The sequence below is a fragment of the Anabas testudineus genome, chromosome 17 (assembly GCF_900324465.2).
Source record: "Anabas testudineus chromosome 17, fAnaTes1.2, whole genome shotgun sequence".
NCBI classification, from domain to species: Eukaryota; Metazoa; Chordata; class Actinopteri; order Anabantiformes; family Anabantidae; genus Anabas; species Anabas testudineus.
The window spans coordinates 18,728,121-18,744,212 of NC_046626.1; the positions used below are offsets into that span (position 1 = coordinate 18,728,121).

General features: G+C 42.9%; 1 protein-coding gene across 2 annotated transcripts in view; it reads left to right on the plus strand.

The window, feature by feature from the left end:
- Positions 1-4,259: 4,259 nt before the first annotated feature.
- The window catches only part of kirrel1b (kirre like nephrin family adhesion molecule 1b), a 56,191-nt gene continuing 44,358 nt past the window's right edge, over positions 4,260-16,092 (plus strand). For both annotated transcript variants that reach the window (XM_026375040.2, XM_026375041.2), the window contains exon 1: positions 4,260-4,584. In XM_026375040.2, the coding sequence (XP_026230825.1) occupies positions 4,539-4,584 (46 nt within the window). In that variant the 5' untranslated portion in view covers positions 4,260-4,538. The remainder of the gene's footprint in view (positions 4,585-16,092) is intronic.

Sequence of the window (16,092 nt, forward strand, 5' to 3'; positions counted from 1 at the left end):
TGAGCATACTGCTCACATCTGCCATTTCCTTCCCTGCAGCAGACTGCTTGTCTTTGCCCGGACGCCTATAAATTCGTTAAGTAGTGACATTGTGACTTCCTCTAAAAAGCTGGCACGGTTGCTGCTTCAGGGGGATGGAAATCCTCGTTCGCGTTCCACTATGGAGCCAAACACGACTGCCTACATACATTATGACAAACGTCCTGGCAAAAATCCTTTTCTATTATTGTTTTTCTTTTTTTCTCTGTGTGTAAGTCTATGTGTGAGTGTGTGTGTTATTGCAAGTAGAATCATTCTCCAACTTAGCAAAAGGTTCCCGTAAATGAACTGTGTTTTTATTAAGGTTGGGAGTTCGCCTTGGCACTGGCAAGCTCCACTTGGCCCGGCCATGGAAATTGATTGCAATCTAACTAAGAGGCTCTGGGCTCCAGACTGTACACATGCCAAGGTTTGGCTCTGTGGGCAGGGTGCCGAGCTGAAGTCTGGGCTGCGCTAACACTGAAGAAAGTCATTTAGGAATTTAAACGTCCTCTTCTCTTTTTTCCCTCCACTCCACGCGTCCATTTCTTTTCATCCTTTAATCAATCATCCCGTCTACGTCCTCAACCACCTTCACCCATCTCCACCTCTCCTCATCACTCCTTCTCTCTTGCTTTCCGTCCTTCGTCTCTGATTCGTTGTCTGATTCTCCTTTGCTGCTCTCTGTGTCATTCAGGAGTCTGTGTAGACGTACAGTAGGTTTGCCAGCAGGCGCTGATGGTTCTCCACAGCACGTGTTGGGAGTGTTATGGAAGAAGAATCCATCTGCTGTTGTCAGTCTACCTGTAGACAGTTAATGTCTGTGATAGTTTTTCTACACCTTTTTTGGGAACGTTCAGGGATTGTGCTCTTTCCCCACATTGTCATAAATTGCTTTCTAGCTGGCTGCTTAAGAAGCAAGTAGCACGGCTAGTGTGTCTATAAGCTAGCTATACAACAAAGGGTAATCGGAAGCAAGGTCAGCTGTCGCGTTTTCGTTTCTTCCTGGAGCTCTCGGTGGCATTTGGGGTTGCTAAGTTAATACCTGCAGCAAAGTCACCATTAAACGGTGCTTGAATCCTGCAGGAGACCGTTTGGACGTGCACCAGACAACTTAACTCAAATCAACGAGAACATCTGAAGAATGCTGTTTATTCCATGTTTGCTCTGCAATACTTTTCCGTCTGTCACAGTGATCATCATGTCTGCAGATCAGCGGATAGCTCGTGTCTCAGAGAGCTTATTAACCCCAGTCTAGTTGTGCTCTGTGAATGGAGTAAGGAATACCTGCCTCATACTCAACAAAGTGTAGTGTCTTTTCAAACTAATGGACCTGTATTTGCCTGTAATTCATCGTCCTGTCCGTCTTAGTTAATGTGCTAGCATGTAGCTTGCATGAGAAACAGCTGGAACTGTAGATAGTTGTGGAGATGAGAAGTGCCGACAAGCTTCTCTCCTGAGACACCACTCTCCCTGCTGTTCTCTGATCTGCAAACATAGACCGTGCCCCAGTTAAACCCATCTGTACCTCCTCCACACTGCAGTCTTCGAGATTACACCGAGGCAACTAATAAAGCAGGAGTCTGCCTTTTCCACCGCTGCTGCATTAAAGACACAGGAGTACAGTGGCACTGAATTCGGACGCACCATCAGTCCAATTCATATTTCATTGCATCAGTGCAGTAATGAGAAGCTGTCACCAGATGCCAGCAAACAGCAACTTTTCATGTCTCTCTGTCTCTCGTCAGTCAGACCGAGCTGCCCTGCCCCACCTCTTCACCTCCTCTACAGGCAGCCACTCACTAGCTGCCGCTCATCTCTTTTGTTTTTGTAGTATAAACAAATTGATTTTTAAATTATGTTTTGTAAAAGGTGTGCATAATCTTAAATGTTTTACTTTCAATCAATTGATAATCATCATTTTCTTCTTCTTCTTCTTTTTTTTCTTAAATTAGATTTTCCAAAACTTGAAGGTTAGAATTTTAGTTTTGGCGTATTTTATTATTTCAGCAACCACTTTTATATAATTTCATGTATATAGTGTTGCCTTTACTCGATACTCTTACAAGCGCACCCATACACACTTGCACACACACTTAAGCTACACACACATCCACACACACATATCTGGATATGCACGGCAGGCATGATGTCTGTGACTATGGTGTATTTGTACATATGTGTGTATGTGTGTTTGTGTATGAGTGTGAGGTGTGTATTAATTGACCCAAACTGACTCCAGAGACACTCTTACGCATATTACATTCACAAAAATGTTATTATTTTGATGACTAAAACAATGTCTTTGTTATTTTGGATGACAAGTCTTCCTTTTGAATAAATATCCATATCACATGAGAATAGTGCTGTCATGTATGTTAATTTGTACTATGGCTGATGATGTCATCAAGGCGAAACCCAACCGCATGCTGTGGGGGGTTTGCGTCTGTTGGCTGTTATGTTGACAAAGTATTTGTTTTATTTGGTTCTTTTGTTAAAATACCAGTTCAGTTGTTGACTTCAATAAACAAGCATTTGGGTTAATTCACCCGTCTGGTCATCTGTTCTTCCTGTTCAGGAATTTCAAAATAAGATAGAATCGAAAACACTAAAATGTTCCTCCAGAGAGTGAAACAAAAAGCTTGGTTTCAAAATCAAAGGAACAAATACAAGTTAACGTAAACTTGCATCAAGACATTATCATTCACAATTTTAATGCAGATCATTTCAAAGCGTTGCAGTTGGTTAAGTAGACAAATTTACACACATTTACTACACCAATGAGTGAGAAGTTGAAATATTTGAGAAGAACTGTTGAAAGTGGATTTAGTGAGAAATCCTGATTTGCCAGAAAGTGTAAATAACTGTCTTTTCATTGAGTATTGTTTCTTTAGTGATCGTGTACAACTATTATGAACATGATCTGTCCAATAAATAACACACATCAAAGTTCAACAGGTCATAAGAGGCCAGTTTTTACATGGTGCAGTTCAATAAATGTCCAACAGAGGGCGGTGCAGTGTAATAATTCAAACTGCATAGAGGAACAATTCTGTTTTAATTCTGTAAGATTAAAAAACCACTAACAGCTTCTCAACCTAAATTCTGTTAACACGCTTTCATCATTTTATTTGTAATATTTATTAAATAGCGGATAGTTTGTCTCACTAACCCTACAGGCCTCACAGCCTGACTTTGTTTGTGGTCTCTTATCTTTTCTCTGTACTGTGGTTTGGGGAATATTGTTACCACATGTGGATACTGGGATGGGGGATATGATCAGCCTTGCACTGTACACATGCTACCAGTTTTTTACACAAATTTGGATATCCACAGCTCTGTCTGCTAAAGGAATTGTTATTGCTGAACTTATTCTTGGTAAAATGTAAACTGTACATTTTTATTAACCCAGTGTGAGCTAGTTACAACTGAACATGCATTAATGTGGGTGCCTACATGTGTGCCAAGTCGAGGCTGATCTCATTTCAAGGTTGAATTCCAGAGTTTTCATTAAAATTCCAGTGTATATTGTGCAACAATGCAGATAGAGATGCTGTTCACATGCTGCTAATATAAGCGCTATGTTGTTTTATGTCCATATTCTTCCATCTGTTTCTTTTTGTGGCTCATTTTCTATCTTTGTGCTTTTGATTTTGCAGTTTTTTTTTGGTCAGTTGTGTCCCTGTGATCTGCAAATGATAAATATGAACATTCAGCTCATACACAGGCATTAGTGGTCTATACCAGGAGACCCGTTGTACAGATAACTTATATAAAAATAACAGTGGTTTAGAGACATGTAACCACTGTCAACATAGAGTCACTTATTTAGTTAATATGCCAGACCTGAAGTTACAGACAGCAATCCAAAACTATGTAAAACAGTAACTCTAAATTCAAGGGTTGGGCTGAGTTCATCATGTTGACTGATTTTTCATTTCAACAGTATAGTTGATTTAAACTCAATGTTTTTCTTTATACTGTTAAAGAAGCACATTATAAATGAGGTTTTCTGTTAGAATCATTATTTTCTGTAAGTTACACTCAGCTGTGAGTTTAAAGTTTACAACGCAGTTCTGTGTGCGGCCGCTGGAGCGCCCACCTCCTCTCTATGGAGCCCAGGACGGAGATTCGGAGCGGGGGGGCGTGCAGGAGGAAGGAGGGGGGTGTGTGCTACTGATTGTATGAGAGGAGAGGGGTACAGAGAGAGACACACACAGGGAGAGAGAGGAGAGAGAGGAGGGAGACCTTTTTTTAATGGGAATCCAGCGCACACAGAGGAAAAGGGACGCACACTGAGAAACCAACAGAGCAGGCAAAGAAGTGGAGACTTATTTTACGCACGGGAAAAAGCAGGAAAACGAATAACAGAGGCACTGTTTTCATCTGTATATTTGGCTCCTTTCACTCTCATGACTCAAAGAGGATTCCAGTTCAAATCACCCAGTCGGGAGGAATTGATGGTGTCTTTTCGGGGAAGCAGAGCCGAGGGGAGGAATCTGAATGCGCTCGGCTGAACCATGCCAGCTTTGTGGATCATAACTTTGGCGATCACTTTGAACCAAGGTAAGAGATGTTTAGACCCAGTTGAGCTGAGGTTCGGGCAACACCTGAAACTTTCATTTTTCTGTCTCCTCCTTTCAACACTCTTCTTTTCTCACTGTGCGGGCGTCTGTGCGCTCTGGGGGTGTCTTTCTGTCTGCGCTCACAGCGCTTGGATACTGTGCATCTATGTATCTGTCAATACGCGCGCGCGTTGTTGTCTGCGCGCATGCATGCGTGTAAATGTGTTATGTTGTTATAGATTTGTGCTGCCCCGGACATCATCATCATCATCACAGCCCCGAGGCGCTGAAGGGAAAAGAGTCGTGGGGTGTTCAGGGTCTTTGCTCTGCTGGAAATAATGAGATTCAGAGTAAAGACAGAAACAGTCCAGACGTGGTGCGTTCATGTGTCTTCAGTTACACGTTGATGGCAGAGATGTGAAGCATCTGCACACATTACTTTGAAGTGACCTTTGAAACGCATGAATGGATACATTTGGTTGACACATACAAACGCAGTGTGGGTCAACAGAGGATGGGTTACAGGCACGCGCACACGCACACGCGCACACACACCACACACATTGCGCATAACCTGCCAACGGGGGATGATTGATGAGGCGAGGATCCAATCCACAGTCTGGTCACCGGGCTTTGACATGAGTCACACTGGATCAATTTTCCAACACACACACATGCGCTCACACATTAAATACGACACGCACGCGCCAGCCACGTGCGTTCCTGCGTTCTCAGTTTATGTGTTTTTGAGTGCGTGCGTGTGGGGAGAGAGTAAAGACCAGTGAAAATGTCCCTAGAGAGGCAGAGAGAGAGAGAGAGAGAGAGAGAGTCTGTGCGTGTGAGAGAGAGATAATAGAGTCCTCTTAGCATGCAGGTAGAGTCTCACGTGCTCGTGCTCGTGCCAGTGCGCGCATCCTGCTACTAAGGTGCAGGTGCCAAGAAAAAAATCATAATTTACCGAGACATATTCACTGGACTGGAGGAGAGCCACATTTCTAATATTAATGTCCCGGCTTATCGATCACCTTGATAAATTGTCCTCTCTCTCTCCACACACACACACACACACACACACACACACACACACACACACACAAAACCCTCAGTGAGAAAGAGGAATGTGTGTTTGCGTTGGAGGGCAGTCATGGTTCTAAAGACAGAGGTGATTAATTGATGATGAGAACAGTTCAACTGTGTGTGTGTGTGTGTGTGTGTGTGTGTACCTGCCTCAGCACCTGGGTCTCTGGTGCCACGGGCTGCTAGTGTGATGAACCACAGACGGTTATCAGCCTAGACAGACAGTGAGAGGAGCTCCCAGGCTGGAGCCGAGCTGACCACCTGAGTGGAATAAAAAAAGAATATTATGGCTTTTTGCAGGAAGGTAGAAAAACGAAGATGCACATAGTGAGATGTTTTTAATAGAATGTGTCAGGTTGAGTTGTGTTGTGATGATGAGTAGATGTCAGTCAGTGCATCATGTAAGGAAGTCAGATTCATTAAAGCTGGAGATGTTAGGATTACTGACTGTAGCTCGCTGGAAACGAGTAAATTAGGAAAGTTTGATTGTTCCACAGATGGAGAATTAAAGCGAACAAAACTAAACTAAGCAGAACAAAAACAGAAAAGAACACAAAGAGAACAGAAAAACAGATCAGACCAGAGCGAGACGAATCTGAACAAGACAGAACAAAACAATAGAAAACAGACGAGGAGAGATCAGAAAACAACAGAAAATAAACTCAACGGCAGAGAAGAGAGCAGAGCGGCAGATCAGTGTCTGGAGCTGAGCTGGTGTAAGCCTGGAAATGTGATCAGAGCCAATCCGTCCCTTACATGCAGCAGCTGCAGCCTAATGTGCGTTTACCCTGTTCGGACTCGACCAGGTGTCTGCCACTTCTCTCCTCTGCTCACAACTCTCACCGTCTCCCTCTGAGTGGCCTAATTTACTGGTCAGTCCACTGTTGTGTCTGGCTTCTTAACCCATGCTAGCTACATCACTGAGCGGCTGACCACACGTCTGTGGGCCTCTGTAATTACCTTTCGGCCCTGCATGTGTGTTTGTGTGTGTGTTGAGTCGGATGCAGCATGCTGCCACTGCGACGCGCTGCCAGCGTCGGTCTGGCCACATGTGAGGAAGCTCGTTTCTCAGAGTCGATTCTTGAACAGCACTTTTGCTTGAGCTGAACATTTTTGCAGCCTGATCATGCAAGCAAAGCAAATGTTGCACTGCAAGCACCTGTCCTCTCTCTCTCTCGTCACTCTCCTTCGCACACACATCCACTTTCTTTTTCTCCCTTTTCTCTCCCCCCCTCCTTTTCCTCCCAATCTGTTCTCCCGTCACAAGAATAGAACAGAGGCGCAGATGTAAAGAGACAGGCCAAAAAGACAGAGAGATGGAGGCAGAGCGAGACGAAGAAAGGAAGAGACAGCGGGGTTCAGTCCTAATCTGTTGACAAGAGGGGATGTTTGAGGATAAACAGAGGCTGAGTAGGATTGCTCAGGAAGCAGGGAGAGAGAATAAGACAGGGTCCTATTGGCTTGAGTCTCTGCTCAGCTGGACCATCAATGTTTGATAGTTTACAAAGGCACAAGTTTACACCCAAAGTGGGCTCCAGGGGCAACCGGGGTTCCTTCAAAAGGCATCTCAGAATGCTAAATAAAGGCAACTGGAGATGCTGTACAATCTTTTGACCCAGTTGTTTGACTTAGCACTTTTAAACATGACCAAGAATCTTCACAGACCCAAAAAACTGTTTATCCTCCCGTATTTAGTATCATTGAGCACCTGCTTCATGATTTTAAAAGCAAGACCCCAAAGTTAGATTGTGTACTATTGCTGCACAAAGCAGCTGAACGTTGTCTACTTGATGGTGAATTGTATTATCTGAAGCACCACTAATGAAGATTTGTAGCATGAGCAGCCTCAGGATGCATCAAACCCCCGACCTTGCCCATTAGTGCCATGCTGTACTGATCGTGACATAAAAGCAAATATAAAAGGTTGCACTAATTGGGTTGTTAAAAAATTCACTTCAATTTAGAAAAAGCTGCACCCTCAAATGAAGATAATGAAAAATGGCGTGACGAGCCTTCTTTAAGAGCAGAGCGGAGGTTCAAAGAACAGCAGCCGCGGAGTTAAGTGTTAGTGTGTGGGCCTCGTCCCAAAGCCCTTCAGTACCTGACAGATCTCATATCCTTATGGCAAAGGAAGCGTAATCTGAGGCGACAAGGAACAGCAATTAATAGAAATAAATAAAGTAACAGCCACAATTAGCTGTTGCTTAATTCTCTGCAAGGCCCCAGTAATCTAGTAATTTGCTTAAATGACAGCAGCAAATCCGCCCTTCCCTCCTCTGCACGGGCTGAGGTGTCTCTTAGTGAGCGTGAGTGAAAGAATGAAGAGTACGCAGATCCCAACATAGAGCGTCGACTGGTATTAGGACTGACACCCGTTGATCGGGCTGATATGTCAGCCTGAATAAGGGAGGAGTAGTAGAGTGGGAATGAGAGGAAGAGGAAGACAAGACATGTAGAGAGCTTGAAGAAAATACAGAACTAGATGAGAGTTTAGAAGAAGAAGAGGAAGAAGGGATAGAGAGGGACGAGGACATAAGAGAAGAGACTTAAAAAAAGGAAAAGGCATGAAGAAGAATGGAGATGCAGTAGTCTAGGGCACAAGTAATGAAATCCAGAGGAGTGAGCAAACAGGAGAGCACAGAGAAATGTGTAGAGAAAGCTGGAGCAAGAGAAAAGAAACAGAAGAAAGGGAAAGAAACTAAGAAAAGATCAATGGAAGAGAGAAGGACAGAAAAAGGGAGTCAGAACGAAGGAGAGGAGAAGAGAGGAAAAGATGATCAGAGTGAAGATGGAGACAGATGAAGATGAGGGCAAGAGGTAAAAAAAGAGGAGGAGTACAGAGAAGTGGGAGTAAACAGGAGGTAAAGGGGGGAGGTTGAAGAGAGAGAGTTGAAATAGTGGAGCAGAAGAGAAAAGGGCAAGATGAGAAGAGAAGGAGAGCTAAGAGTTAATAGGAGTGAGAAATGAGAAGAACAAGACCAGGGAGCAGAGATTTATGTGCAGAGAGAGTTGGATCTGGAGAAGAGGAAAACAAAGAAGTGGAGGAGGACAGAGAAGGAGGTCAAGGGGGGGAAATTTGAGTAGGAGGAGGAGGACAGAGGAGTGAAAGAGGGCATTAGGTTTCTGTGGAAGATCAGAGGAAGAGAAAATATGAAGGGAGGAAACATGAATAAAAGGGGAGTAGAGGAACAAAGAGGACCTGGGATTCGGAAGAGTAGAGGAAAGGAATGTAGGAAGGAAATAGGGAGGAGGAGATGGAGCTAATAGAAGTGAGTGATGAGGAGAGCGTGGTCGAGGAGTGAGGGGAGCAGGAAGAAGGAAAGAGGAGAAGGAAAGGAGAGGCTATGGGTGGACAGAGAGGATGTGTGAGTAAATCTGGGAGAAAGAGAACGAACAGAGGACGAGAGATCTGGAAATAAGAATGAAAGAAGAGGAGAAAATGATAAAAGCAGATGTGGGGAGAAGAGATTTATGTGTGTGAAGTGAGGGAACAGGAAAACTGAGGAGGAGACGAGGAGAGAGGTAAGAGGGCAACAGACGAGTGCAGACAGACGGAGGACGAGCTTATGGAAGAAAAAAGAGAGAAGGCAGCGAGATGCAGTGTGGAAGGGGGCAGGAGTGAAGTGCAGAGGAGGAGTGGGAGCCAACAGCGGCGAAGGAGGAGGAGAGCAGAGTTGGGGAGCAGAGATTTATGTGTGGAGAGGGTTGCAGCAAGGGAGCAGAGGGAAACAGCCAGGCCTATTATAGATGGGGCTCTCCTGGGAGAGCAGGGCCTGGAGTTTTCGAGGCATTTCCAGCATATTTCACTGCTGTTCAAAGCTGCACGCTGCAATGCACAAAGCGCCGCCCTCGACAGAGTCCTCGGCCCTCCAAGGATAAATAAAGTGGGTTTCCTTTCTCTGCATGAGTATTCAATAAAAGTGATAAAAGGCTGGAAGTAACCCTTCTTAGCTTTTTTTTTTGGATGGGAAAGTGAGAAACCAAACTGGCCACCGTCTCCAAGGAGAAGCTTTCAAAGAAATGCAGACATCAAGTATAAAAGCACCAAAAGCATAAAAGTGTTTCCTTTCATATGAAGAAAAATGTCAACAAAAAGGGCTGCGAGATCAAATAAGCGGAGTGTGGAGGTAGTTTATGTTTGCTTCTCCCTCTCTCCCTCTCTCTCTCTGTTTCTTTGTCTGCTTGTGTTTTCTCTCGCTCGCTGTCTGAGAGTCTCATGTGTGGAGGTGAGGGAGAACAATTGAATGGGCCTCCCACATAAAATCCATTCAGAGACATCTTAAGGAATAAGAATGAGAAATTGTCCGACGCAGTGAATTAAATCAATCTGATCCATTACAAGATCACTATCGCAAGGTTTTCCCTTTTGTCTTTGCCCTGGATTATGCATGCTGCCGGATAAGTGTGAGTGCCGCGTCTGTCTGTGTGTGTGTGTGTGTGTGTGTGTGTGTGTGTGTGTGTGTGTGTGTGTGTGTGTGTGTGTGTGTGTGTGTTCACTGTACAGGAGCTTATTCCTTAACATACGTCGCACTGTGACGCATGCAATCAATGAACAATTACTCAGTTAAGTGATTACTGGACTAATGGGCTCAATTATTTTACTAGAATGTGCATCATGGTCGCTCCACACATCACTTCACATCAGGAGCTGTTGTCAAATGCAGCTCCCATCGTTCTCTCTCTATTTCTTGTTCATCTGTCAGATACAGAAAGGTGGCATCAGAATGGTTTCATTTTATCAGACAGACACAAAATGCCCAATTTGAAATGTCATTTTGGAAAAACACTTGAGAACTGTAGTTTCTTAATTTAAAGTTTGTCAGTGCCATGCAGGGTTTATACTTCATACACAGGAATTGAATGGGTTTAAGGCTGTTCGAGGTCAGCTGACTCACAAAAACGCTGCGTCCCGTCCGCTAGTGGGACGGACGCACTGTGTGTGCACTGAGAGCGCATGTCGCCCGTCACTGCGCCTCAAGTTGAGGAAAAGTAGCTGCCAAAAAAAAAGCCTGACTCAAGTTAAACATGAGGGATCAAAGTGCCAGGTGACAAAGATACACACCAGCTTCATAATCTACATCATCAGACGACGCACAGAGGTGGTTTGGATTTAAAAAGGCGCATGTTGCTCAAAAGATGGCGATGGAAATAAGGTCGAACCACCGCACAACAGATGAAGAATGTGAATAGCTTCAACAGTCAGGCCCCAAACCTGCCGAGGTACCTGCATGAAAACACAGCTGGAAGCTCAAAGTATCATTCAGCATTCAGGCATTTTAGCATTTTAAATATTATGTTTACTTAAGTGCAGTTTTCCTCACATTTGACGTTTTCTTCTATATATAAGCAACAATTCGTAGTAACAGACTGAGCTTTTGCATAGCAGCTAATACAAGTCTGTAAAGAAACTGGTATTAAGACGCTGGGTAGTCATGAATCTTTATATTTGTATTTATATTTGAGTAGTAGTTGCCTCAAACCTGATACAGTATCTTTATACCATAACGTTTCCTCCTCAGTTCTTACTAGTTATTCTGTAGATCATCAGTGTGTCACACTTCAGTTTGTGCGTTATGTTAAGAACCTAATAGGTTGTGCAGTAGACAAACAAAGCTATTGCAGACCTCTTTTCCATCACATTATATTACATTTAGTTGGTTCTACTGCATACATGTGACCATATCATTATATTTCAAGTCTTCCCTTCATCCTTGTCTAACCAGGCAGCTACTAATTCAATGAAGACAGAACATCTCTTTTGAAGTAAAGCTTTGTTAAAGGAAAAGTTTGCTATATTTTATACTTTCTCTTTCAAAAGTCCAATGTGTGATGATCAGAATCCTAATTTTTTACACCCTACAGACTCGGTACCCACTGGCTCCAATTCCACTTAACTTAACATTAAGCGCCTTCCAATCTTTCCTACAGAGGCTTCCCCAAACTTATTTCCCTTATCAGAAACTGAACTTGTGTAACCAAATGATTTTAAAGCGTGGGCACCATGACCAAGCTGTTCCCCCCTTCTCAGTATATTCCTCTTTCCCCTTTTATTTCTTTTCCTTTGGTGGATTTTAAACAATGATAAAAGAAGCAGCAGCGGTTTAAAGATGGAGATGGACAACATGATTACAGATGATGAAAGCTGGTATCCATCACCACCCACTCTGTTTGTGTCTCCATCCGCCTTTTGTCTACCGGCCTGTTCCTCCTCTCTACCCTCTCATGTTTTAATGTAAGCTGATAACTATCAGGAACTGATAACACCGCCGGCTTTGCTCGGCTTGGTGAGGCTCGATGAGGCGAGGAGAGGAGCAGGGTTAGGCGAGGTGGGGGTGTAGGTGGAGGGTGACACTATCTCCCCTGAGTGAAGCCTGATACGCCTGGGTGAAGCGGAGATAAGCAAGCGGTGCTCCGTGGTGGCGGTGAAGGGGAACAGTGACGTCACAGTGCTCATAAATTAAGTGGTGGCGTCACAGGTGGAGATTATGTCACAGTGAGATGTCTCATTGTTCTGGAGAGATTAGACTGCAAGTGTGTGACTGCATCTTGCAGTGTTGGCGCTTATGGATGTTAGTTTATTACCAAAGATATTTCATTAACTATTGCTCTGTTCCACTCAAGTGCTCCTAAACGCAGAGTGGCTAAATGGAATTCATCATCATCGTCATATCTTGAAATGTCTTCCATGAAAACAGACAAAAATCAGTTCACTCAGTCACATTATAGGGACCCAAGTCCAATTTTAGGACAAAAATCTAATCCCCACAAGGTAAACTACTGCCTATACGGATAAAACCTGTGTGGGGCGGTTGGAGAGGCAGCTAAGTGGGATGAAGAAAGAGAGAGACTGCAGGTCTATGTGTGTGTGCTAATCCACAATATACAGCTAGGGACAAAGGAAAATAAAAGAGTAGGTCTGCTTTCTTGTGATTGAGGCAAAGTGAGAAAGGAGCGAGAGAGGTAGAAAGGAGGTGGTGGTGGTGGGGGGGGGGGGGGGGGCTGAGTGAAAGAGAGAGGAAGTGAGGGAGCAAAAAAGCGAGTGTGTCGGGGCGAGCAAGAGAAAAAAGATAATTTCTTAGCTCTTCTTTTAAATAAGTCTGTTTCTATAGCAACCATCCAACCAGAGAGAGAGAGAGGAGAAAGTGGGGGTGCACCACAGAGACGGAAGGAGGGAGAGAGTTACCATAGCAACGGGGGAAGAGGTTGAAAATGAATCGGAGAAACTTAAAAAAAAAACATATAGGAGGAAAATGTAAACGGCAAGATAAGCAAAGGAATCGTGAAATTACAGCCCGGCAATGTTTGGAAGGTTAATTAAAACAATATGATTAGTAACGAGTTAAAAAGTGATTGTATGAGTTTCCTTAGATAAGAGAGGAGCGAGAGGAAGTGTTTCCAATATCTGAGGCTCAAGATAAAATAAATCCTGCATATTTCACTGACAGAGAAAAACATAGTTGCACATGAAACTCTCATCAATTTGGAAAAAGGCCTTTAAAATATTTTACTTTCACATTTGATGTGGTCTTTTACACACAAATGATAACAACAACAGAACTACCTAAATTTGCTAAACCTCTAATTGACGCCTCTGGATGACCTCTGCATAGGAGCAGACGCTGAGGAGTTTAAGATGATCCACAATAACCAAACTGAAAATGAAGTTGACATAGATTATTAGTTGCTTGGTGTATTTCTAGTAGCCTAAGAACTGAGGATGTTATAAAAATAAAAATTTGAACTGGGAATTTAGAACAGAGAAAAAACCTCAAAAGCCATTGGTCACTCAACTCTATTGCATGAACAGTTGTAATAGGCTTCTAGTTTACTTCAATTAATCATCCCAGTTCTGTCAGAGGTACCGTACCTTCCAACAGCTCCAAAGTCTGCGCAGCTGCACATCCAGTCCTATTTATCTGTCACATGTAGAAACTGTGGTTCAACCACCAACCAGAAAAACCTTAATGATCAGAGGTAGTTACTAAGCAGGAACAATTACTGTAGCTTAGCCCTGGTGACTGAATGCAGTGTTGGCTTGTGGTTCATGCCTTCTCAACCCTTTAACTCTAGTGATTCCTGATTGTAGGCCTACGATGCAGCTACAAAAATGTGTAGTTCTTGATGCAGAGAAACAAAATTGACATCAGCCGTATCATTAAACTCCTTATAAGACAGCAAACGTGTGAGCAGGGTCATATGGCTGTGCTATATAATGCCGGCAGAGAAAGAGAGAGATATGAGCTGCAGTGGTAATAGTAGCGCGTAAGGCTGCTGCCTGATTGTCCATTCTCAGCGCTTGACCACACATGACCTCCATCACTATGTGGACAGGGCGAGTGAGCAATGAGAAACACAGAGGGGGAGAGAGAGAGAGAGCGTGAGAGGATTGATTGGGACTCACAGAGTTCAGACAGCTCTGACTACAGAGGCCTCGATCTGTTTCCCCAAAAGCACTGAAGCTACATGGTGATCCAAAATAAGAGCCGACATGGGTCATGTGGGGAGAAGGCATCAAGATTCCTCCCCCCTTAAGAGAATGGGAACTTCAGTGCAGTGCAGCAATAATGTGCATTGTTACTAAGTGAAATGTACAGTTTAATACATCATATTTCTAAACAAGTAAATGGAAGAGGACACGTTAACCTGCATTTTATTTTTATCTGCAGTATAAAAGTGAGTTGCGTGAGTGTGAGTACAGTATAGGTAACAGTACATAGTGAGAATGAGAGTATAGGAGATGAAAGAGGAAACAAACCAGCCATCTCATGCACATTAGGATAGTGTCTATGACATCATTTAAATTATTTTGTTAAATTAACATGATGTGTCTGAACACTTTCACTTTGCTTTAACTTCTTTCCATATTGAAATTCATGTAGTTTGGTCCATTCGTCTGCATATTAAATGGCATGACTGAGTGGTAGTTTTCAGCAGCACTAGCGTGTTGTGTCTTATGGTATGTCACCTGCATACACATCTGTAATTGTGTTTTGGTTTGTTTGCGTCTTTAGCTGACTAGCATCTGTTATATCTTTCTTTTAGTGCTGTTTAAGATGCTGATACAGATTTATTTATATGCTTTTGCATGGTTAATTTTACACACAGTACTTCTTGATGTGCAGTATTGCTAATCTTGAATCCCAGATACCACCATGTAACAGAGATCACAATTTTTGTTTTAGCCACTAGTTCGCTGTTGACCTGCTTGTTGGTAACCATCTCCACTGGATCTGCAAACTGGAAAGTCACAGGCCACACACTCCACAGCCTATACAGAGACTGACCGGTCATCTCTTCATTAGAGGCGTAGATAATGAGCGGACTGCACACACACAGAAAATAGGTTGTCAACTTTACACGTACACATTTGTATTTAATTAAACTGCAGCCATTTGCGGTTGGATACTGTAATTGCACAGGCTCGCTTATGCGATTTAGATTGCAATTAGTTTAAACATGCAGGACAACTTAGTACCTTTACAAATTGAACAACTGGGCACCAGAATGATGCCAGACATATTATAGTGTGGATAAACTTCATTGTGAATGATTTGTTTTTGATATAAGACACTCCTGTGCCTGTATTCACTTATAATCACCCCCTTTCTTTCTATTGTTCACTGCATAACACAACACTAATGAAACAACAAATAGGTCATGTAGTTGTATATGCACAATAATGATTTGCCTCATTTTATAAACTGAGAAATCTATATTATACATTAGCAATATCTTGCTATTGAAAGAGTGTCTCTGGATGTTGCTTAGTCATGCTCAATATCTTAAAAGCTTTCTTATAAACAAGTGAAGTCACACTTCATTTACATTAAATGCATAGTTTTTAAAAAGGGTTTTGAGAAAGTCAGTAGATGATTTTGGTTAAATATGTTAAAAGGGTAGCACACTTCATAACAACATAAAGAGTTGGTTCACAGCTTCCTAGCCTCCCTGTGCCTCTGTCTTCACGAGCTGCTGTTTTCTCCACAGTACAGAAGATGTCTTGTAGATTTGTCCTTTGAAGCAGCTCACAAAAAGTCAACCCGTTGCACACGACACGGAGCAGGGTGAAATTAATGGGGTTTGGAACAAAAGGTTTTTGAGAAAGATTTCGTGACTATTCCCCACGCAATTACTTAATCCCTTGTAATTAGTCTCCTTGTTTGAAAAGGAATATACATTCTTTGTCCCTCCTGCTTTTCCCTCTTGAGTTGAAAGATAAAATTGCAGACAAAAACAGCCTGAATGTCTTTTGTGGAGCATACTGCCTATAAACACCCTCACAATCTGGCTTTAAACAGCAGGTATGGCGCATGTAGAGTCATTAATGATTTACATTTACTGCACTTCATAAGGGTAATTATTTCTCAGGAAGAACAGTCTTCATACTCGAGCATAAACACGGTCCAGTTATTCTGCATCAGTGGATGCTTTT